The sequence below is a fragment of the Anolis carolinensis genome, chromosome 6 (assembly GCF_035594765.1).
Source record: "Anolis carolinensis isolate JA03-04 chromosome 6, rAnoCar3.1.pri, whole genome shotgun sequence".
NCBI lineage: Eukaryota > Metazoa > Chordata > Lepidosauria > Squamata > Dactyloidae > Anolis > Anolis carolinensis.
In genome coordinates this window covers 35,283,150-35,308,571 of record NC_085846.1, presented here as the reverse complement: position 1 = coordinate 35,308,571, position 25,422 = coordinate 35,283,150, and the positions used below count along the sequence as shown (strand labels likewise).

General features: G+C 38.0%; 1 protein-coding gene across 35 annotated transcripts in view; it reads left to right on the top strand.

The window, feature by feature from the left end:
- mapt (microtubule associated protein tau) overlaps nt 1–25,422 on the top strand; it is a 104,654-nt gene that overhangs the window by 67,454 nt on the left and 11,778 nt on the right. For 24 of the 35 annotated variants that reach the window (XM_062983905.1, XM_062983901.1, XM_062983892.1 and 21 more), the window contains 7 exons: nt 1,424–1,689; nt 5,748–5,840; nt 11,583–11,675; nt 15,437–15,529; nt 16,481–16,573; nt 23,436–23,517; nt 24,989–25,101. In XM_062983905.1, coding sequence (XP_062839975.1) covers nt 1,424–1,689; nt 5,748–5,840; nt 11,583–11,675; nt 15,437–15,529; nt 16,481–16,573; nt 23,436–23,517; nt 24,989–25,101 — 833 coding nt within the window. Of the gene's footprint in view, nt 1–1,423; nt 1,690–5,747; nt 5,841–11,582; nt 11,676–12,716; nt 14,064–15,436; nt 15,530–16,480; nt 16,574–22,665; nt 22,703–23,435; nt 23,518–24,988; nt 25,108–25,422 lie in introns of those variants that run through there. The other 11 variants (XM_062983908.1, XM_062983923.1, XM_062983911.1 and 8 more) reach the window with 7 other exon arrangements.

The following is a 25,422-nucleotide window of genomic DNA, read 5'->3' as shown; positions in this document are numbered from 1 at the left end:
CCAGATATTTGTATTCACACTTATCCTTATGAGTGAAATATTATGCATTAAAATAATTTCCATTCCACTTCTCTTTTGGAAGACTAGAATAATACATAAAATACAGTATACTACTAAACAAACTAGCACAACCATAAAACAGTTATTGAAGTGGACAGAATTGTCTACCTAAAAATAGCTGGCCATTATTTTCTTCAAAGGTTTTCTTAGGTAAAGAATACTCAGAGATGGCTTTGCCAGTTTCTTTCTTTCTTTCTTTCTTTCTTTCTTTCTTTCTTTCTTTCTTTCTTTCTTTTTCTTTTTTTTTTTTTTGAAATATGGCCCCTAGCACCTGATATGTATTGCTGGTCTCACATTCAAGTACAAATCAGGACTGGTCTGGTCAGGGTTAGGTTAGGGATACAGAACATGACACCCATCTTACAGATTGTGCCTCAGGGATACAGAACATGGCCCCCATCCTTCATCATTTACTATACAATCAGTACAACCTATTTGCAGGGTTAACATTTGCAGATTTGATTATCCACATATTTGATTAATATTATCACTCTGGGAATCTCTAGGGCCTCTAGTGGAACTCTGTGGTCAGCTTCTAGGGGAGGTTTACCATGGAGTCATGTGGGAGGATCAATAGATTCCTAGATAGAACACTTCTCTAGGTATTTGTAGTTTCTCCAGCACAGTTCTATGGCCAGCTTACAGCAGAGGTTAAACCAGTATTAAGTTGTTATTCCTTTAGTTCGGTTACTCTATATATTCATACATCTATACATTTTGGTCAAAAAAGTCAACTTCCCTAAACCTGGAACAACTTATCCATGGGTCAATATACCTTAAACCTTATCAAAAAGTGAAGTCCACCCTTCTCTGTGTAGAATGGCAATAGGCAAGAGCTTAGTCCATCCTGGGAGAACCCAAAAGAGCTCTGCTCCCTCTGTTTCTGACCTTTTTGAATGTCTGGACAGGAAAATTGTGATGGCCAGGAGTGGCTGTCTCCCTGAGGTGTTTTCCTCTCTCTACAGAATGACAAATATAGCATTGGTGTTTTCCTCTCTATACAGAATGACTCTCAACTTAGCTAATTCTGATGTTTGGATATGGTACAAAACCCACTTAATTTGAGTTTTAGGTTAATATCTTTACCAATTTCATAATTAAAATATTGTTGGATTAAACCAATATAGCTGTGTTTATCTTTGTGTACTCACTTTTTCATAGAAAGTATTTGAAAGTTGTGTTGATCACGGGGTGCCAAAATATGCCATTTATAGTTGTGGCCTTCTTTTACAATCATATAGTGGTGTCACTATTCACAAAACATTGCATTTAATTGCTGTTGAATCCTTTTGTCAATAGTTGTTCTATATGAGTGGGAAAATGCTACATTGGCCTACATATCTGTCTTGCTCTCAAATTATAGGTGAACAAGTAAAGTCTGGAGATAGAAGTGGCTATAGCAGCCCTGGATCTCCAGGAACTCCTGGCAGCCGGTCCCGCACCCCATCCCTGCCAACCCCACCAAACAGGGAGCCCAAGAAGGTGGCAGTGGTGCGCACTCCACCCAAATCTCCTGCTTCGGCCAAGAGTCGCTTGCAGACAGCTCCTGTCCCAATGCCAGACCTGAAGAACATCAAGTCTAAGATTGGCTCCACTGAGAATTTGAAGCATCAGCCTGGGGGTGGAAAGGTATGTCCACTAGATCTTATATTTCCATGTTCAACAACATCCAATGTTTAGATGAGGTGCTATCTCCCTTTAATTTGTGCCAGTGTTTCAGTGGCCACCTTCTAAATTTCTGATCCCTCCTCCCCCTGAAACCATCTTTTTGGCATGTGAGCATCTAAATCAAAGGATCTCTGTAGTACTGTACTGTGCAAAAAAACAAAACAAAAAACAACCATTTATTGGTATGTAAACCCAACATAGGTATTATAATTAACTATAACAAAGTAATAAAACTCTTTCTTGAAACCAGCTAGTTGGGAAAGGAGGCAGGATGGGGGTGGAGTCCAAAAGTTGGGAGAAGTTGTTGTGGTTGCTACATGACAGCCTTTGTTGATAGCACTACACTTCTGGTTCCTGCAGTGTTAAAGCTCTGCTACAACATATAAAGTACTGAACAGAAAGTGAACCTGGTCCCTTTCAGAAACGTTTGACTTTTGTCCTGGCTGTCCTGCACTCACAAGGGGCCTTCCCACAACATGATAACCATTGCACTGTGAAAAAATGAATGGACTTGTCATTTGTTTCTTTCCATCTTAAATTGATTTTTGAAGAAGTTTTTTTTTCTGCTTCTGATCTTAGTCCACTTTTGTTCAAAAAAGATGAATGGGATCTTTGAGATTACACAATGCTCAGATTTCATTTGTATTCACTAGATTTTCACATAGTTTAGAAAATACATAGAGGCTGAGGAAACACTCAAAGTGATGACATAGAGAGAATATTTGTGGGGCACTTACTTCTTACATGTGTTTATATGCCTTGTTGTGGAGTCATTGACTTCCAGTGGTGAGAAGTGAGTGTTCTACATATTGTTAGAGACCTGTTCTAGCCAACCATTCCATAAAAGGAGAATATAAATGATTATAAACCAATAAAATGCACATTTCCCAACAATGTTTACATGTTTAGGTTTCATGAAATGCAAGAATATTTGGGTGGGTTCAATTTTAGCCTAGGTGTAGGAACCCCTTTCTGTTCAGATCTGTTTCAGGTACTTGCACTTGGTCTTTGACCAGCAATGTTTGGAGGAGGTCCTAATGGGAAAGTGAAAGATAAGGATGTTGTTAGATTGCAGTTTTGATGAGCCCTAGTCAGCATAGCTAATAGTGAGGGATTATGAGAGATGCAGTACAGCAACATGGAGATGGGGGTTACACATCCCACATACTTATTCTTGCAGGATGCCCCAGTATCTGTTCATTAATAGCTCACTTTGCATGTTTTAGTGCTCTGTCCTTCTGTAATCGGCACTGATGAGTTTCCAAAATAGCTAGCGCATTATAAGTTGATTTCTTTCTTTCTGGGCCAAAGGAATGTAGCTTTTTCTCTCTCGCCTAACTGCCATGCATGTCAAGATTACTCACTGTTCACCAACCTGAAAGTATAATTGTGAGGTTTCCTGAACAAGAAAACCTGAAGGCACCTTTCCCTGAGAGTGTATCCAGGGAAGGTAAAATGCTGAAGCCCTCCCTATCCATAGGAAGTCTTCTGTTGAAAACATCCTTGCTCATGCTCTGCTGCCATAGCTTCTCCAGTACAACATAGGCCCCTCTCTTGGAGAAAGCTGACATATACATTAAATGAATTAAAATCTGATTATGGTTGCCAGTGAAAAGAGGTAGATGGGATAGGCCCTCAGAGATTGGGTGAGATGCAGGACCATTACCCCTACAGTTCGTTCGCTCTCTCTCTCTCTCTCTCTCTCTCTCTCTCTCTCTCGAGAGAGAGAGAGAGAGAGAGAGACTTCTTCTAGAACAGTGGTTCTCAACCTGTTTTTGACATTCAACTCCCAGAAATCCTAACAGCTAGGAAACTGGCTGGGATCTCTGGGAGTTGTAGGCCAAAAATATCTGGGGACCCCAGGCTGAGAACCACTGTTCTAGAAGCAAGAAAGTGAAATGGTTAACTAGGGACAGCAGAAAGTTTTACCCACTACAGAGCTAGCAGGGCTTTGAATTTGTTGACTCTTCCATCACACACTTGCTCTTCCTTGACCCTATTGGATTTTTCTACCAGGCTGCAGATACACAGCTAAATTGAGCATAGCAGATTGCGTTGTTTCTTGCCTTTCTTACTCATCATTTTCATGTTTTTCTCTAGAACTATCTCAGTGATTTCTAGCAATATAACTCTCTGCATACAAGAGAAGTTTGGTTTGAATTCATTTCTACTTGAATAATATTGCATATTCTAAGAGAAATGTGAATAATTTTATCTCCAGTCCTAGGATGGAAAAACAGACTCCTGTACTGTTCCTTGCCTATAATGAGTTCTTCAGAGCAGTTACTTTTTACTGTTTTTGCCAAACGTCTGAACAAATTTGTTTGGTTTCTGGGTATCATCTGTCAGGAGTGTATTTGAATGTGTTTTCTTGCTTGACAGCAGGTTAGACTGGATGGCCTTTGTGGTCTCTTCTAATGATGATTTTATCTTTAAAAGGGCAGAGAGTGCATAGTACTTTTCAATCAACAACAGTATAGTATGCACGCTGGTGTAATCCCATATATCTCAATGGGGCAAAGGCAAGAACCATTGCAAACTGCAAAAAAGATTAGCAGGACAATCCTAGTTAGCAGAGTTAAGCAAAATCCACTATTCTCAATATGATTTACTGTTGTGTGGATATCAGAGGAGTTTGCTTAGCATATTACAGTGCATATGATTGTAGCTTAAAGAAAATTTAATTATGGATGTTCTACACAAGCTGTTAATATGGAATTGCATTTGTTTGCTCGGTTTTTATAGGACATCTACATGAGGTTATCAAATTGCTGTCCTCAGGTCTTGTCATTTTGCTGCCTCTTTCCTCAGAATGCACAAAATCCACCTATTTTGAAAACAATGAAACAATAGGTGAAATTCCCAAAGTGTAGGTTGCCTTAACACTCCTTTTCTATATTTTTGGACAGACTGGCTATCAATAGGTGGATGAGCTCATCCTTGCACATTCATATCTTGGCATATCTTCATTATTACCTTCCTGGCAGATGGCATTTTAAACAGTTAAAAATAGTTTGTTGTATGGGGTCTGCATATTGGAAATATTCACTCAAGAGTGTTTGCATCAAGTTGTAGTACAAATTTTAAAATGATTTTTAAAACAATGCCTGTATTCTGATCTTATACATTCTGAAAGTTAAATTGAATTTCAGAGGTGGCAGTGCTTTTTATCCATTGTTGGCTGGCTACTACTATTACCGCTATCCCCACTCATCAGAGCAATAAAGGTGGCACTTCCACCTTTTTGTGCCCATACAATAGTCTTCCACTTTGGCAACATTTTTCTCTCAATGTTATTGAGTCAAGCCCCAACATGTGCAGCTTATTGAAAAGAGGGACGACAGTGATGAGGTGGCAGCCCTTCTTACTGCCTCACTCAGGATTTGCATTTAAGCTCTGGGCAATTTAAAAAAAAAAAATAGAGGATGGAACCATCTGCATTAGACTCTTCTTTGACCAACTTTTGTGGATGCTAATACTGACTCTACACATGTGGCTATGCCATGCCAACTAACATAGATAAAATGAAGCATGAACCTTACCACATACACTGCTATGCAGAAACTCCGTTCCAATTTTGCATTCACGTTTCAGGAGAAGAGCCAAAATTGAGTAGTTCTAGAGATTATAACTGTAGTACCTTTGTATGTGCCTCCCTTGAACCTGATAAACATTTTGGTATTATTTCAGATTTTAAGACCAGTTTATGATGCACACAATAATCAATATATGATTTTTCCCCATAGTGACTGGGCATGACTAAATTAAAATCCGTATGCTGCATTGTAGTTTTACAATGCCTTTAGCCTTCTGTGCTAAAGTGTGCTGGTTCTTCATCAAACCACAACTCAAAGACTTCCATAGCATTGAGCCATAAGAGTTAAAGTGGTGTTAAACTGCATTATTCTATAGTGTGAGATGTTTATGACAGTGGTCCCTATTTTGAGTAGTTAAATCTATTGTATTTTATTTGTTGATGGCAGCAGTTGTCACTCGTGTTCTTTTTCTGGCTATCAAAGGTGCAGTTGATTAATAAGAAGCTGGACCTTAGCCATGTCCAATCCAAGTGTGGATCAAAGGATAATATCAAACACACCCCAGGAGGAGGCAGTGTGAGTACCTTCACACCATTCAATGCACTATAATAATCTAACTTATTATTAGTGGCATGACATCTGCATTAACCTCAAAGCACCAATGCTGTCTGCTCAGCCATTGGTGATGTGTAGTGAATTAACCTGTTACCAGTCAAAAATGGCTTGATTAAACCTCCAGCAGTGTCTGTCTATGGGGATGTGCTCGGAGCTTCAGTTTGGAAATAGAATTGTTTTAAGTAGGTGCTTTCTTAATAGTGCTTACTTTAACAGGGATCTTTGAATGTATCCTGGTAAAATGCACCATCTGACTCAGACAAGAGGAAAAGAAAGGATCATGCGGGGTCTCATAGGTTAAGGAAAAAGTGATGCAGTCTAGGAGGTATCTTGAAAAATTATTATAGTAGAGTCTCGCTTATCCAATATAAACAGGCCGGCAGAACGTTGGATAATCGAAAATGTTGGATAATAAGGAGGGATTAAGGAAAAGCCTATTAAATGTCAAATTACGTTATGATTTCACAATTTAAGCACCACAACATCATGTTTTACAACAAGTCTGCCACTTGATTGGGAGCATGGCTGCACTTGTGTTGTTGTTGGGCATGTTGGCCTGCTGCACGTTGCTGCCTAGAGAAGCAGCTGTGGATCCGGGCAGGAGGCAGACTGTGCTGGATAATACAGAACGTTGGATAAGGGAAGGTTGGATAAGTGAAACTCTACTGTATATACAGACATATCTGAATACAGTCATCCTTCCACATTTGCGGGTATAACTTTCGCAAATTTGATTACTCGTGGATTTGAGTAGTATGGACTCCAGAAATTCCTAGGTCTTCCAATGCAATTCTGTGGTCAGCTTCCAACTTCCAAATCAACTTCCAATGGAAGTCAACCATAAAGTTACACTGGAGGACCTAAAGATTTCTAGAACAGTGCTTTCTTATGTCTGACTGTATATTCTATACCAAAAGGGTATATTCTTTAGTGAAACATACATTATATACTCCCAAATAAATTTTGAAAATGAAGCCTTTTTCATTGAATGTTTTCCACTTTTTGTTTGGAAACCACCTTGAGACCCCCCTCCACCCCAGGGAGATAGGGCAGGTTATTAATAAAGTTTTGTTATTATTATAAGCCAACTAACTCAACTAGTTTTAGTTCAGATAACCCATTCTGCTTCATACTTTTACTTTTCAAGGAATTTAGGGTTACTTTTAGCAAGGGCTGTGGATGCATAATAAGAAGTAAAGAAGGAGCTGGTGCTTAGTGTTAGGTGTCTCATAGAATCTCGAATAGGGAGCCAGGATACAGACAGGTGAAATTTGTACCAAAATGTTGCAGTACATACTGATCTGCTAATAGGTTCCTCCTGGATCAGGGACCCATGCCTTCCTCAAGGACACTGTAAACTGTTAGGGGCTCAAGCAAGCCAGTTAACACTTCCTCTCTTCCTGCCCCTCTTGTTTTCCTCTGTCGTCTTTTCCCAACTGAGATGCAACATTTAATAGTGTTTGGTGATTGCTGAACATTCTCAATCCTCCTGTATTGGTTCTTTTGGGTGCGTGTGTCCCATTTTGATGCTTTTACATGTAGTTGTACGTCTGCTAATTTTGCATCGTATTTAATATAAAAACATCAAAAACATATTCTCTAGCATGCACTGCAAAATGTGTATACCCTTTACTCAGAGCAAGTGCTACATATCTTCATGAAGCTACATAGCTTGTATGTGTAATTTAATCTCTTTGCAATATTTTCTGCAAAACTCACTATTTTGGCTTGGTCTTGTACATTGATATTTCTGTGTTCTGTCGGGTGAGGTAACTGTAAGAGCTGTTTGTGCAGATGCATGCTATTCATTGCAGCAGAGAAGTCTGTCTTGTGTATTGGGTTTTTAAAAGATGTCTTTACTGTCCTGACTATAAGATCAGCAGGGGAGGTCCTTCTCTCAGTCCCACCTCCTTCACAAGCAAGGTTGGTGGGGACGAGGGAGAGGACCTTCTTGATAGTGGCCCCCCGGCTCTGGAATGCTCTCCCCAAGGAAATAAGACAAGCACCCACTTTGTTAACTCAGGAAGGAGCTAAAATCTTGGCTGTTTAAGCAAGCCTTTGAGAATGGCTAAGCAGTATTGGAAACCACCAGACAGGATCTGGAATGACCACAGGATTGTTAATTATAACCGCTGGATAGTTTGATTTAAAAAATTGCTGGTTAAATAGTGATATATACCTAGATAGTTTTTACATTGTTATTTATTAATACTTATGGTACTTTAAATTGCACTAAATAATAATGATAATTATTATTTTGTTGTTTACCATGTATTGCTCATATTTTTGTATTATTATGTGTTGTAAGCTGCCCCGAGTCCCTTTGGAGAGGGGTGGGGGTGAGGTATAAATAAGATTATTATTACTATTATTATTATTAACCGTACAACAGGACCATTTCACCTAACTAAAGAAGCTCCTGTCTCGGATACTTCATGGAGGAGAGGCAGGGAAAGAGAGTGGTTGTCAAAGCAGATGAGACCCCAGAAAACAAAAGGCAATATGATGCTGGAAGAAAGTGTATGAGAACAAACAAATACACAAATAAACACATACACACACATGCGGGAAGCTACCATAAACATGATGTGCCTAAACCCCTAGAGAGTGACATGCAAACTAACTACCATTGAGTATAGTCAACCTTCTTATCCATTTATTCTTTCATGATTTCAACCATCCAAAGCTGTAGCTACCTACAGACAAAGCAAGCAGTATCTCCCTCCAGTGTCTCTTGTTTGAGTGTATGTAAATAGCTATACACAGAAAAAGGGGAGAGCACATACCCTCAATATGCGATTAAGCCTAGATCTATACTTAAAGCCACTAAAATAAAAATCATAAAGAAATAAGAAAGCTGATAAAAAGAAAATGTCATCCCTGGATTCATTTTGGAAGAAGCCATCCAGTAGTCTCCAGAAGGTACACCATGTTATTGTTTACTTACTCATGGTTTTTATACTCCTAGTTGTTTCATTTCATGTGTGTATATTGTTTAATTTTGAATAAAATGTTTGCTGACACATGTTGACCTATTCTTCTTTGTTGTAATTGAGAAATCTATCCCTGTTCTTTCCATGCTATTTCTGAATCTGGTAACAGTTTTTAGTTAAAGAAGTAATGCCCAGGTATGCATCAAATTATCTGTAAGGTTAAGATGTTGTATAACTTTGAAAGAATTTTAAATGAGGAAGTCTGATAAAATTTAAGAGCTTGTTCACCAGAGGTACTTGTAACAGCTCTGCAAGCAAGAAACACAACTCCACTGAAAGTTTAATACACATATAGTGAAATTATTGCTAGTGGTGTGTGATACTACTGCTGAATCGTATCATATTGAAAAGCCTATGCACTTAGACAAATGTATTTCTGGTATTTGTGTATGTATTCAAGCATTTTTTTTGGAGAGCCTATTTGTGGGAATCCTTATGAAGACTTAGATATCTTTCTTCTCTAGAAAAATCAATCTGAAAGAATTCATGAATTGGAAATCTAGCAACATTGAGGTGGGAGACGTCCCGCATCCGTGTTCTTGCTGGATGTCCCAGTATCTGTTCATTAATAATCCCACTTTACATGTTTTAATGTTCTGCCCTTCTACTAAAGTCTGAGTATGAAGTTGTGCATATTAGTGAGTTTCCATAAATACGTTGTATATTGATGTATTTCCTTCTGGGGCCAAAGGAATTTAGCTTTCTGTACTCTCATATAAAGGCCATGAATGTCATGATAATATACCATTCACCAAGCTAAAATCATTATTGTGAGGCTTCCTGAACACAAACACTGATGGCAGTTTCCCTAGGAGTCTCTAGGAGAGTCTGGGCCCTTCCACACAGCCATATAACCCAGAATATCAAGGTGGAAAATCCCACAATATCTGCTTTGAACTGGGTTATCTGAGTCCACACTGCCATATATTCCAGTTCAGAGCAGAAAATGTGAGATTTTATTCAGCTGTGTAGAAGGGCCCTCTCTGGGGATAGTAGAGTATTATAGGTCAGTGGTTCTCAACCTGTGGGTCCCCAGGTGTTTTCACCTACAACTCTCAGAAATCCCGGCCAGTTTATCAGCTGTTAAGATTTCTGGGAGTTGAAGGCCAAAACATCTGGACACCCACAGGTTGAGGACCACTGTTATAGATATTCCCATCCATAGGAAGCACTTTGTTGGAAGCATCCTTATTCTGCTGCTGTAGCTTCACCCATCTGCCTTGAGTCCTGTCGGGAAGAAAGGTGACATACAAATTAAATATGTAAATAAATATACACATCGATGATAGTTGCTAGTAAAAAGAGGCATGCCTGAGACAGATGGAACGAGCTTCCAACAAAGGTGAAATACAGGAGTATCACCCCTACCGCTCAAATAGGTATTTTTCCTTCTTCTAGAAGCAATAGGAAAGAAAATGAAAAGGTTATACAGGGGCAGCAAAAAGATAAAAAGGTGTGTGTGCGTGCATTTGTTTTCAGTGCAAAGCTAGCAGGGTTTTTAATTTCTTGACTTTTCCACTGCACATCTGCCTTTTGTTGTCCCCATAGGATTGTTATGCCAGTCTGCAGGGCAGAGAGTTCAAAATATTTTTCAATCAACAAGAACACAGTATGTCCTCTGGTACAATTCCATTCATCTCAATGGGGCAAAGGCAGGAGCCACTGCAAACCGCAAAAGAGGTTAACAGGACAACACTATTTAATGGAGTTAAGCAAACTCCATTAATCCCAATATATTTTACTTTGGTGTGTATATATTCAAAAGTAGATCATATGGATATTAGTGGAGTTCACTTAGCAGGTTTCAGTGCATAGGATTGTAGCTTAAAAGAAGGTTAATTATGGATGTTCCACACAAGCTGTTTAGTATGGAATTGCTCCACTTTGTCCACTCAGTTTGTATAGGACAGCTACATGAAGTTATAAAATTGCTATCCTCAGGTATTTTCATTTTGCTGCCTCTCTTCTCAGAATGCACAAAATACATTACTTTTAGAAATAATTAAATAATAGATCACATTCACAAAGTATAGATTGCCTCAGCAACCCTTTTCTGTATTTTTGGACAGACTAATGAGTGCAGTGATATACTGGGTGTGGAAACTTAGCCTTGCACATACATACATTGGCACGTATTCATTATTACTTTATTAGCAGTTGTGATTTTAGTGAGGTCTCTATTTTTGAAATATTCACAAAAGAGTTCTCAAATCACAGTTTTAATGAAATTTTAAAAACAGTTTTAAAACCATTCCTGTTGGATTGTTCCAATCAATGGTATGTATCAGGAATTAATTCTTTCTGTTTTAAATGTATAATATTATTATATTCTTATACATTCTGTAAATTCCAGATGGAATTTCATAGGTGGCAGGGCCTCTCTCCATTGTTGGCTGGCTGTCACCATTTCTGTCATCCCCAGTCATCCAAAGTAACACAGGTGGTACTTTCCTTGTTTTGTGCTCATACAATATGCCCACTTAGGCACAAAGGAAGTTTTACCATGTTTTTAGCCTTCTCTGCTAAAGTGTGCTGGTTCTTCACCAAATCACATTGAGATATGACAAAGTGCTGTCCAATTGCATTAATCCTAGGGTGTACAGTAAATCACATTTAAGAGGATGGTCCCTATTTTGAGTAGTTACTTTTTAATGTGTTTTACTTGTGGATGGCAATAGTTGTCACTCGTGTTCTTTTTCTGGCCATAAAGGTCGCGGTGATTGATAAGAAGCTGGACTTTAGCCATGTTCAATCCAAGTGTGGATCAAAGGATAATATCAAACACACCCCAGGAGGAGGCAGTGTGAGTACCTTCACACCATTCAATGCACTATAATAATCTAACTTATTATTAGTGGCATGACATCTGCATTAACCCCAAAGCACCAATGCTGTCATCTCAGCCATTGGTGATGTGTAGTGAATTAACCTGTATCAGTTGAAAATGGCTTGATTAAACCTCCAGCAGTGTCTGTCTATGGGGATGTGCTCAGAGCCACCGTTTGGGGATGGGATTTTTTTAAGCAAGTGTTTTCTTAACAGTGCTCACATTAATGAGGAGCTTTGAAGTGTCCTGGTGAAATACACCATCTGACTCAAGTGATAGGAAAGGAAAGTGATTGTGAGGTGTCTCACAGGTGGAAAGTTAAGGGCAATGGTGATGCATTCTTAAAGAAGTTATGTATTAATATACCTGAATACAGTCATCCTTCCACATTTGCAAGTTTGATTATCCATGTATTTGAGTAGTATTGACTCTAGGTATCCCTAGGTCCTCCAATGTGGTTCTGTGGTACATTTCTGCTAGATGTCAAACTCAACCCCCAGGGGAAGTTGACTATACATAGGAAGACCTAGAGATTCCTAGAGAGGTGTTCTCTTAGGTATCTAGTTTTCCACTTCTGTGCCCCTAATCCCAGTGAATGGCGAGGGCTGACTGTATATTCTATACCAAAAAAGGTAGGAAAACTATATTCTTTAGTAGAATAAGCCCCCTTCATGATAGTAAATTACCACCATCATTTAATAGCAGCCGATGGAAGCATGGTTATAACCCTGAGCTGATTTTTGTAAATGAAAGCATAATCCACCAATGCATCAAAAGAGTATTAAACCCGATACCTAACACACAACACAGACCAATATGCTGCGTAGCATATGCAGCTATAAGACCAAAAAGTGTCCCATTCCACAAAAGATATAATTTCTATAAAGCTAACTGGACAGAAGTTGAACAGTTCACCAGTCCACTCCACCTAACACCCAAAGTCTAGCAGATAAAGAAATTTTTATAAGATATCTAAAAGTAATGTCACTCATGTATAATTGTGCATAATCAACACAGGTTCATCTTATTGAAGAAAGGTAAGAAAAGAAAGAGTACTACATGCTCCCTGGAGAGCTGGACCATTTCATTTAAAGAAGCCCCTTTCTCACATGCTTCATGGAGGGCAAGCAGAGAAAAGAAGAAAATGAGACCCCAGGGAACAAAGGAAAGTCAATGCAATGCAGGAAGAGAGTGGATGTGAACAAACAAACAGGAAGCTACCTTAAACATGATGTGTCTAAACTCTAGAGCAGAGCTGTCTAAACATGCATCACTTTGCAACACAGTAATTCAATTTTACCAGTGAACTAGATGCTAAACGAACCCCTTATAAGATAGATAGATAGATAGATAGATAGATAGATAGATAGATAGATAGATAGATAGATATATAAATTGTAATAGCAAAATATATGGGACACAAAATACCTAATAAAAACCTTTCATTTGTATATTTTAAAATACATAATTCATTGCTTATTTCACATAGACTCAGAGTTTTCTGGTTATGTTCACGTGACACACCTAAGCAATGCAGCCAACACACTAATGTGTTGCGACACACAGTTTGGAAAGCTTTGTCCTAGAGAGTGACAAGCAATCTAACTACCTTGCAGTATAGTCTGCCTTTTTATCCATGGATTCTGTATTCATGGTTTCAACCATCCATGGCCTGAAAATGCCTCCTCCCCTCAAAAATCCAAAAAAAAGCCTTGATTTTGCCATTTTCTGTTAGGAATACCATTTTACTATGCCATATAATGGAATGAGGATCTACAGATTTTGATATCCATGAGAGGGCATGAACCCAACTCCATCATATACCAATGGTCTGCTGTATAGTTATGCAAAGGTTGCTAATACCAATATCTGTTTCTTGAAAACCCACCCAACTTTGCCTTCTTATCCTGTATTTGAAAATATTTTTAGTGTTATTGTCACTGGGAGGACACTGCGGGAGGGCATGAGAGGCACTGACATTCTGTGTTGGCTTGCAGCAGCATATCTGCAGTAAATGGAAATAAAGTTTGAGATGGGAAAGAATGGGATTTCACTGTATCCACTCCTGCTGTAACTGCCTACAGATGAAGCAAAAAACACAAAAGATAGAGAAAGGGCAAGCACACATCCTCAGTATATGAAAAAGCCTAGATCTGTACTTCTGGCCATTAAAATAGAAACCATAAAGAAATAAGAAAGTTGGTGAAAGAAAATGTCATCCCTTGATACATTTTGGAGGAAACCATCTAGTAGTCTCTAGAAGATACAAACTGTTTGTTTACTTATTCATGGTTTTCTTACTCTTCTTTGTTTCATTTCATTTGTGTATTTTGTTTAATTTTGAATAAAACATTTGCTGACAAATGTTGAACTATTATTCTTTGCTATGATTAAGGAATCTATCCCTGTTCCTTCCATGTTATTTCTGAATCTGGTGATACATTTTTGGTAGTAATGTCCAGGAATGTATTTAATTATTTGCAAGGTTAAGGAGTTGTATAATTTAGCAGGAATTCTAACTGAGGAGGCCTGATAAAATTCAAGAGCCTGTTCTCCAGAAGCACTTGTTACAGTTGAATGTTTCCAACAGAGTTTGCTATCGAAACACTCTACTCTATTGAAAGCTTAATACGCATATAGTGAAATTATTGCTACTGGTGTGTAGTACTATTGCAGAAGCATATTGCATTGAAGCCTATGCAGTTAGCTAGACAAATACAGGGTATTTGAAAAAGAACTCCCTATTCACCATTTAATTTAAATGGTGAATAGGGAGTTCTTTTTGAAACACTCTGTATATTGGCAGTCTTCGTGTATGTATTTTTGCATATTTTTCAGAGCCAATTTGGGGGAATCCCTATGAGAACTTGGATACCAAATCTCAAACCAAGTCACTGAAAGAATTTGTGGATTAAAAACATTGAGAAGGGGATTATGTAGTTTTACTGAGCTCAAACCCCAAAGTGTGCAGCATCTTGGAAACAGGGAGGGCAGTGATCAGGTGGCAGCCATTCTAACAGCCTCACTTGCATTTAAGTTTTGAGCAATTTTTAGAAAGAAGATGAAGTCAATTGTAATGGATTCCTCTTTGCCCCTATCTGTTTGGCTATGTTGTGGCCACTAATGAAGATGGAGCATAGCACACACCCCACCACAACATATACTATTTCTTTGGGATTCCAGAAGATCAGCTTTCAAGGAAAGAGTCAAATTGTGTATTTCTAGAAACCATGACTCTGAAATCTTTGTATGTGCCCCTTTTCAGTCTGGTAAACTTTTTGGTATTACTTCAGATGTCAAGATCACTTTATGCAGCAAACAATAACCAGTTTGTGGATATACATTTCCTATACTGACTGGCCATGACTGAAGAAAAATTCACATACCTCACAACCTCTGAGGATGCCTGCCATAAATGTGGACGAAACGTCAGGAGAGAATACTTCTAGAACATGGCCATACAGCCCGGAAAACATACAACAACCCCAAAAATTCACATGTTGTATTGTAGTTTTACAGTGTCTTTAGTTTTCTCTGCTATAGTGTGCAGGCCATACTACAACTCTCAGAATTCCATAGCATTGAGCCATGGCAGTTAAAGTGATGTTAAACTGCATTAATTCTACGGTGTGGATGACCCTTAAGATGGTGGTTCTTATTTTGAGAAATTACATCTTCTGTATTTTATCTGTAGATGTCAGCAGTTGTCACTCGTGTTCTTTTTCTGGCTATTAAAGGTTCAGGTGATTGATAAGAAGCTGGATTTTAGCCATATCCAATCCAGATGTGGATCAAAGGATAATATCAAACACACTCCAGGAGGAGGCAGTGTGAGTACTGTCACACCATTCAATGCACTATAATAATCTAACTTATTATCAGTAGCATGACATCTGCATTAACCCCAAAGCACCAATGCTGTCTGCTTAGCCATTGGTGACGTGTAGTGAATTAGCCTGTTATCAGGCCAAAATGGCTTGGTTAAACCTCCACCGGTGTTTGACTATTAGAGTTGGGCCTGAATCCTGTTTCATCTGTTTCTTTCGTGGTTTTCTACCATTCCGTCCATTTGGATGGCACAGAATAGCACAAACCCCTCCGGAACAAAAGGAGCAGCGAAATGGAAAAAGGGGGGAATGGTAGCCCTTTGGTCGGCTGATTTTTAGTGCTTAGCTGTAGGCCCGGCTCGCAGGGCCTACAGTTGAGTGTCAAGTACTTGGCTGTAGGCCCTGCCCGCCGAACGCTCCATGCTCGTAGGTCCAGCAGGCATGGCCTACAGCCGTGTGCTCAACACTTGCCCTGGCTGGCGCTGGCGCTTTGCTGCCCAAGACCCGAAAAATCTTTGGATATTTTTTGGATCTTGGGCAGAAAAGCTTATTTGTATAGGCCCGTTTCCGGAAGCGGTGCACATAAACAGGGCCATACAAATGAGACAAATAGAAATGGGTCGCAAATCCATACAAATGCATGAGACTACTTCTTTGGGGGTGTGCTTGGAGGCTCAGTTTGGAAATGAAATTGTTTTAAGTGGGTGCTTTCTTAATAGTGCTCACTTCCAACTCAACTTCCAGCAGAAGTTAACCATAAAGCCACTGGAGAATCTGGAGATTTCTAGAAAGGTGCTCACTCATGTATTCACAGGTTTCCACTTTCCACTGCATTGATTCTACAGTGCGGATGATCCTTAAGATGATGGTTCCTATTTTGAGAAGTTACATCTTTTGTATTTTATCTGTGGATGTCAGCAGTTGTCACTGGTGTTCTTTTTCTGGCTATTAAAGGTTCAGGTGATTGATAAGAAGCTGGATTTTAGCCATATCCAATCCAGATGTGGATCAAAGGATAATATCAAACATACCCCAGGAGGAGGCAGTGTGAGTACTGTCACACCATTCAATGCACTATAACAATCTAACTTATCCAGTGGCATGACACTTGCATTAACCCCAAAGCACCAATGCTGTCTGCTCAGCCATTGGTGATGTGTAGTGAATTAACCTGTTATCAGTCGAAATGGCTTGATTAAACCTCCAGCAGTGTCTGTCTATGGGGATGTGCTCGGAGTCTTAGTTTGGAAATGGAATTGTTTTAAGTGGGTGCTTTCTTAATGGTGCTCACTTCCAATTCAACTTCCAGTAGAAATTAGCCATAAAGCCATATTGGAGAACCTAGAGATTTCTCGAAAGGTGCTCACTCAGGTATTCACGAGTTTCCACTTTCGTGGGGGTTCTACACCCCTAATGCTAGCAAATGTGAAGGGCTGACTATATACCGAAAAAGATAGAAAAACTATATTATCTTAATGAAGCACATTTGCTCTGCCCTCCACCCTCGATATGAAAATAAAGCCAAGTAACTCTACTGAATTTAGCTGACATCACTTCTGCTTCATAGTTTGATTTTTCAAGGGATTTATGGTTACTTTTAGCAAGCGCTATGGACGCAGAGCTGGTGCTTAGTGTTAGATATCTAATAGAATCAAGATGTTAGGGAATCAGAATAGATACAGGTAGAATCTGTCTCAAAACATTGCAATACATACTGATTTGCTAATACAGTAGAGTCTCACTTATCCAACATAAACGGGCCGGCAGAATGTTGGATAAGCGAATATGTTGGATAATAAGGAGGGATTAAGGAAAAGCCTATTAAACATCAAATTAGGTTATGATTTTACAAATTAAGCACCAAAACATCATGTTATACAACAAATTTGACAGAAAAAGTAGTTCAATACTCAGTAATGCTATGTAGTAATTACTGTATTTACTAATTTAGCACCAAAATATCACGATGTATTGAAAACATGGACTACAAAAATGCGTTGGATAATCCAGAACGTTGGATAAGCGAGTGTTGGATAAGTGAGACTCTACTGTACTCAGAATTCCATGCCTTTCTCAAGGACACTGTAAACTGTTAGGGGCTCAAGCAAGCCAGTTAACACTTCCCCTCTCTCCACCCCTCTTGTTTTCCTCTGTTGTCTTTTTCCAACTGAGATGCAACATTTAATAACTCCTGATGACTGCTGAATATTCTTAATCCCCCTGTACTGATTCCTTTGGAAGGAATGTCCCATTTTGATACTTTAACACATATTTGTACTTCTGCTAATTTTTAGGATGTCCAAAATGTGCTGATAACTTTCTGTTATTATGTCATTTTATATAATGATATTGGAGCACGCAGATCTTTTGATATTTATGGTGGGTTGTGGAATCAAACCACAGCAGATACCAAGGTCTTATTGTGCATGTTTATATAATCAAGAGTGCTAGAAATTGGCTGTACAAAATCCAGATATCTCCCAAGTTTCAGATGCTAATCTTCCAGGGAAACTACTGAAGGGCATGTAATATAGCAGTGTGCTTAGTATCTAGCATAAACTCATAAAAACATATTTATTTTGTGTAAGGTTTATCTGGAAGGTTTTTTTTTAGTACTATTGAAATTGTTAGGACATCCAGGGAGGGCTTGAGAATCACAGACATCTTGTGTTCACTTGCAGCGATATTTCCTCAGTATACAGTACAATAAAATTTGAGCTGGAAATGAATGGGATTTCACTGTAATCAATCCTGCTGTAGCTTCCTACAGACAAAGCAATCAGCATCTCCCTTCAAAGTCTCTTACTTAGTGTATTTAAACAGCAACACTCAGAGAGAAAGGGAGAGCACACACATTTAATATGTGAAAAACTAGATCTATATTTTTGGACACTAACATAGAAATAATAAAGAAATAGAAAAGCTGCTGAAAGAAAATATCTTTGGATACACTTTGCAAAGAATCATTGAGTAGTTTCTAAAAGGTAGAAAATTATTTTGTTTACTTACTCATGCTTTCCTTATTTATGCGCTAGTTGTTTCATATCTGTATATTGTTTAATTTTCAATAAAAAGTTTGTTGACATATAGTGAACTACACTTCTTTTTTGTGACTGAGGAATCACAGAATGTTATGCCTTCTTTCCGTGTTATGCCTGTCTCTGGTAGCAAATTTGCATCAACTTTCTTAGCTAAGGTATATTTGCATTATACTGCATGTAATGCATTCTGTGAGTTAGAAATTTTGTAACTTATGAGAAAGAGTGGTTCTCAACCTGTGGGTCCCCAGATGTTTTTGGCCTACAACTCCTAGAAATCCCAGCCAGTTTACCAGCTTTTAGGATTTCTGGGAGTTGAAAGCCAAACACATCTGGGGACCCCCAGAGTGAGAACAATTGCCTTAGAGGGTTGCACATTGGAATGGATTAGGTACCCAATAAATACTGTGAAGGCAGGTTGATATATACAAGTCAAAAAGTCATTTCATATATATTTTTATATGTTTAAGCTGGAAAAGCATCCTTCTTTTTAGATTGCTATCACCAATGCAGAGCCGGTCCAACAATGAGCCGAATTAAGCGGTCGCTTGGGGCGCAAAACATACGGGGGCGGAGTTGAGACTGCTTTTTCTGTTGATTTCTTGTAAAACATGATGTTTTAGTGCTTAATTTGTAAAATCTTAATGTAATTTGATGTTTAATAGGCTTTTCCTTAATCCCTCCTTATTATCCAACATTTTCACTTATCCAACGCTTTTATTTTTCAGTGATTGGTTTGGGGAGGGGGCACCAAAATTCTGTTCGCCTACACTTGAAAAAACCTATAGCTGGCTTTGCACCAATGCTTTCTATTATGTTATTTGTATAGGTTACGAAGAATCCATGTTTTAGTTCAATTTAGTATAAGAATTTCTAGCACATCTGTTCTCTCTTGATGTATAGCAGAGGTTATTTGAATGGCTAGAGTTTGTAAAAGAAAATTAAATTACTAACATTACTGCCACTCTTTATAAAAGAGTGAAAGTTCTATAGATTTTTTTTCTACAAATTTTATATATATAATAGATTATAATGCAGGAATGGAACATGTCAGATATGAATTTCAAAATGTTTGTTTCTTTGGGCTCTTACTTCTGTTATTTTCTTGACATGGTTCAAGAGCTAATGCAAACAGTGTGGAAGATAAAAGGGCAACCTTGATTTGTCTCCTTTTCTAAGACAAAGGCCAAATTATTTGTATCCACTAATGCACGAACTGTGTATTTATCAAATAAATTTATTTATTTTTTTATTTATCCTGTTGTTTGATTTGTGAATGCTGGCATCAAAAAAGGCCATTCTACCAGATTGAAAGTCTTGACAACATCGAGTGAAAGCAAGACAATAGAGGTGTTTGTCTACCATTAATAATGGCTCTAACCATGGTTGGAGCTCTAATACAGCAGATACAATATTCCTTCGACAACACAATATTCCTTGCTGGAAAAGTAATGTCATTTTCTTTTGCTAGTTTCAGGGACCCCCTCCCCTCACCAGTATAAATTACATCTGTGGATATGATTTTCAAGCTTCATGAGCTTATCCTGTAAGCAACAGTTACTTTATACACTCATGTATAAATGCATTTTTGGTACTTTGTTGAAAGAGCATATTAGTAAAGTGTGAAATGCTGTCTATTTTAGCTGACAGCGCTGAGATATGTCTGTGCAGAGGGGAGATTGCTGCCATGATTGAAATTTTTCCATTTCATTTTTCATGGTCGCAAGTGTCTCCAATGATAGATTGCTTGACATTATATCTGCATCCACCTTTACTAGTTGTGGGATTTTGTACTCACTGGCCTTGTCATCATCGGGATCACTGTCAGCCTGTGCACAGTCTTTGAGAATAAAAGATTCTTGACAGATTGATTCCACAAAAGTGCCCTGTTGTCTTTTTCACTCCCAGTTAGCATATCCACATTTCTAAAGGGTATTTTTCAGTGGATTTTTGCTCATTACTTTGGGTAGGAACTCCCAAGTTTATGCATCAGTATTTTATAATAGTTAGCTATCTACATGACTAGACACCAAATTTTAAGAAGGATATTGACAAACTAGAATTATATTTAGAGAAGGGTAATCAAGATGGTAAAGAGTCTAGAAACTACTGTGAAGAACAGTTGATAGAATTTAATATGTTTAATTTAGAGAAAACTGAAAGATGTTATGAAAGCTGTCTTGAAATATCTGGAGAGTTTTTGTGTGAAAGAAGGGGTAAACATGTTTTTATTGCCAAGAAGGTTAGATCTGAACCAATGGATCCAAATTATAAGAGAGGAAATTCCAGTTAAATCTTGGGAAATACTTGATTGTAAGACTTATTTGAGAATGGAAACAGACTGTTTCAGAAATTGGGCTACTCTATTCATGGAAATTCTTTAACCAAATCTTAAACAGCCACCTCTTAGGGGTGCCATTATTATTATTATTATTATTATTACTATTACTATTGCTGCTACTACTACTGCTGTTGCTATAACAACAACAAAAACAACAAAAACACTTTAGCTGTTGGTGCCTTCACTGACAGGAGATTGAACTAAATGACCTCTCAGGATTCCTTCCAAGTCAAAGTTTTATGATTATAATATATTACCATGCCCCTATCAGTTGTGAATTCTAATTTCTTCAGTTGACACATTCCTGGACCCTTTCTCAGTGTCTGGAAAGGCTAAAACGATTTTGTTAGTAATTGTTCATGGACCAGTGCTTGTCCCCAAGCCATCTGTTCCAAGCACCTGGAGATCTTGGAGGTGAAATGATTAGACCCAATGGGCCACTTTGAGTCTCGTTTTAGAGAGAAAAAGCAGGAAATAATAATACCAATAATAATAATAATAATAATAATAATAATAATAATAATAATAATAATAATAATAAGGTACTAGGACCTGGGACATTGAGAGAAGTGCTAGTCCCTCAAAGCAGATATCTTATGAAGCACTAGTATAACAGAATGTGACATTTATTGGCTGAGAATCCAAAAATTATTATCTAGTGTGACCCTCTTAATCCATGGATTCAATAGTCATGGTTTCGCTTAGCCATGCTCAAAAAATTATTCCTTCCTGGTGTGCTTCTCTAGATCTATGTTTTGCGTATGGCCCAAGTATAGTCAAATTATAAGGTTCTCTATTATCCAAGGTTTCAGGTATCCATGGGGGGTATCTTAGAATGTGTTCCCTGCAGATACAGAGATGGCGTGTGAAAGTTCATAGTAACCTTTTTACAAGTAGAAAAAGCTGTAAAAATCTTGGTGCTGGGGTATAAGAGTAGTGGAGAAGGGTCTAATAGCCTAAAATTCAAAAACATCTGATTGGAATGAGATTGAGGGATGCATCTGTTGGATACAAGATGTATTGGTAATGGAGGATCTTGGCATGTGCCCTCTGTAACCATTGCCAATGTTTTCATAGGTTGAAATCCATCCTGCTGCTCAGTTGATTTTGTGGAGTGAACCTCATAACAGGGATGGATTTCAGGGGGTGCTTGTTCAAAGAAGAATATCCTGTTTGTCTTTGCTCCAATCATACTTCTTTCCACAACGTCATCAATGCTTGTTGTGTTCTGTAATCACGAATCTAATTTGTGCTTATATCTGTGCTTTTATCTGTGTTGTAAGCCTGCAACACTTCAAAACTTCAAAGTTTTAGGAATGCTGTGTTTAAAAACAAACATTGTATCCTCACCCTCTTAGGTATGCACCTGCTAATGTATTGTATTAATTAAGTGAAATGGTTCAATGTGTCTCATTTATGCTCTGATAGTACGGTAATTATTCTTAATTTATCATTCATAGCAAGGAAGAAGTATTACCCATCCAAATTTTCATGATAGTATTCAAAATGATTTTGATAATGTCAATTGTCCAAAAATATCATTTTGCTGGCATTTCGTGAGAAGTTGTATTCTTGCTGTGATTGCGTGCATTAAGAACATGTCTTGTTTCTGGATTAATTAGTCTTTATGACAGTATGGTTACAATCCCTCTGTTGTTTCAGATACCTTTGTTCTGACACAACAGGTTTTTTTTTTTAAAAAAATTAGTAATTAAAAAAGCAACCCTTTCAATGCACATTGACTATTTCTGTTCTTTCAGTTTGTGGACATAAACCTTATGTTTTACATCAGAAAAGGTATTTAGTTCTGCTTCTGTTTTTTTAAACATTTTCTCTGTAGTGTATTTTATTGATTATTTCTCTCCTTCTCCTTCCTATCTATTCCACACTCACTTAAGCACCTTCAATGATCACTGCTTTCCCACCTTCTTCCTCTGGAGATGTGATCAAGAGCTTGTGCATGCTATGGAAATGCAATAAGAACAATGTCACTTGTAGGCACATGTGGTGATCTTGCAAGAATTTTTTCATCTAACAGTTCTACCAGCTAGGAAATAAATTCTAGCTTAGTTGATTCCTTTTGAAGTTATGATTAGATTCTTAAAGTATTTAAATTGAAAGTCAAAAATACTGAAATTATATAGAATAAAATTGGTCTAGAATGAAATGGGAAAGTATATATTTTTTTTATTAAAATATGCATATTTAGAAGTCCTGCACTATATATTTAATAAGGAATTGACTTTAATTATTGTTACTTTGAATCTTGAAATGTTAGTCCATTGAAGAAAGAAACTGCATGCTCATTTATCGGTGGGACTTTGCTTTGGCCTCGCGGTTTCTGGTGGAAATCTTTTCCTTCTGCTTGTGCTTGATTGATTAACCTTTCTGACAGCTTTTCCAGCTACATTTCTTTCTCCAGCTGGGTTCCAGTGTGTCACTTCTCTCGTGTTTTCTGCATCTCTTAGGCATAATTAAAATAAACACCAACCCCGAATATTGTGTTATACTTTTCATTTTGTTCTTACAGATACAAATTGTTTACAAGCCTGTGGATCTCAGCCACATAACATCCAAATGTGGTTCCTTGGATAATATTCATCATAAACCAGGTGACCATAACCTCAGTTGTTTATTTTAAAAATGATACTGGTTATTTGTATTTCATATCATGCATCTGAGGGAGAAGTCAGTTTAGGTAGTATTTTTGGTTTTGCTAAATGCAGAGATTGTGAAAGGGAAGGAAGGAGGGAAAAAATGGAAGGAATGGGAGTGAAGAAGGAAGCAATTAAAGCAATATCATTTCTGGAAAAGAGTTGTCCTCTGTTAAGGGCTATCTGAACAAAAGCTATATGTTTGCAAAATGCTGACTTGGTTGATCTAGGACATTAATGTCATCTCCTATTTCACAGCATTGCCCTAGAAAAGCCCGGATGCCGAACCATCATGACTTAGTTGTATGTTTTTCTAGGGCATTGACCATGTACTGGATTGATTAATAATATCAATAAACCCTTCGTAATTCACACACATGCAGTAAGACCACTATACCCACAGATAATATATCTGCTGTTTCACTTACCCATTTATGTGAGCAAAATGATCTCTATAGGAATTTGTTAGCTTCTCCTGGCAATCCTATGGTGTCCTCCCCCCAGAGGTTACGATAGAGTTGCCATGGAGGACAAATCTCTAGGTCCTGGCTCTTCCAGTGTGCTTTCAACAACTGATCATAAGAATAATTTCCTCAGCATTGATATTATCGGGCCTGATGTATTGTTTTTTCTTTACTTGGTAATTATTATCCTCGTTTATCCCACCTCGAATTTCTCCTCTTTACTACAGCACTTTTTATTTACCTCATTAGAATTTTAATCATGCGTTCTTTGCACCACTGCCCAGCCTTTTATTTTAACCTGCTGTACTGTTCTTATTTGGTGATTTTACTTACCATTATATTGGTGTTAAAATGTTGGCTTAATATGTGTAATGTTGAATGTCAATGATGTCTGTTTTATTGTGAATGTATTTTATTTTGTTTATTTTGGAAATTGGGCTTGGCCCCATGTTAGCCGCCCCAAGTCCCTGCGGGGAGATGGAGGCAAGGTATAAAAATAAACTTATAGATCCTCCAACATATATCTATTCCATTTTGGGGCAAGAAATGAAGTAATGTAGTGGTGATTAGTTGTATCCATGGTTTTACATAACCAAAGTAGCCAACGTATTCCCTCAAAATATGAGGCTCTTCCTGTACCTTCAATATGAAGAGCTCCAAATGCTCTCTTGTGTAGGAAGACAATCATGGATGATTCTCTTGATCCCGCAGTCTTACTTGGGCATGTACTAGTCACCTCTGCCTTTAAAGAGCTCTGGTTTTGTGTGTGAAATTCTAAGTGTGCCACGTGTTTGTGAGATGCAGCATAGTGGTTGTTTAGACTGGACAAAGACTTTGGTAGACCAGGGTTTAGATCCCCACTTAGCCATGAAAACACATTGGGTAATCTTGAACAAGTCACACACTTGCAATGTTTATATTCATTGTTGTGCCACTTGCTAATCTTGTGTATGTTTCTTTCTTAGGCGGTGGGCTGGTGGAGGTGAAATCTGAGAAACTGGATTTCAAAGATAAAGTGCAATCGAAAATTGGGTCGTTAGATAACATCACCCATATTCCTGGAGGAGGAAATAGAAAGGTAAAGTTCTGCCTCCTGCTGTTAGAGGGAAAGGCACACAGAGGCAGGATTAGGCTAGATTGTATTTCTGTACTGATCTAAGGCATGTCTCCCCAAGTGTCTAAACATTTTCAGATTTGATTATTTGTGGATTTGATTAATATGTTCATTCTAGGAGGTTGGAATCTTGGCCTCCATGTTACATTAAAATTTAACATTATATTGGCCATTTTAAAAGGAGAAGAAAGAATGAAGAAGATGGGCCTCAGATCTTGCCTTTGCCACTCTTACCTTCTCTTTATCTCTGTTATTTCCTTATGGTCTGGCAGCAAAACGCCAACT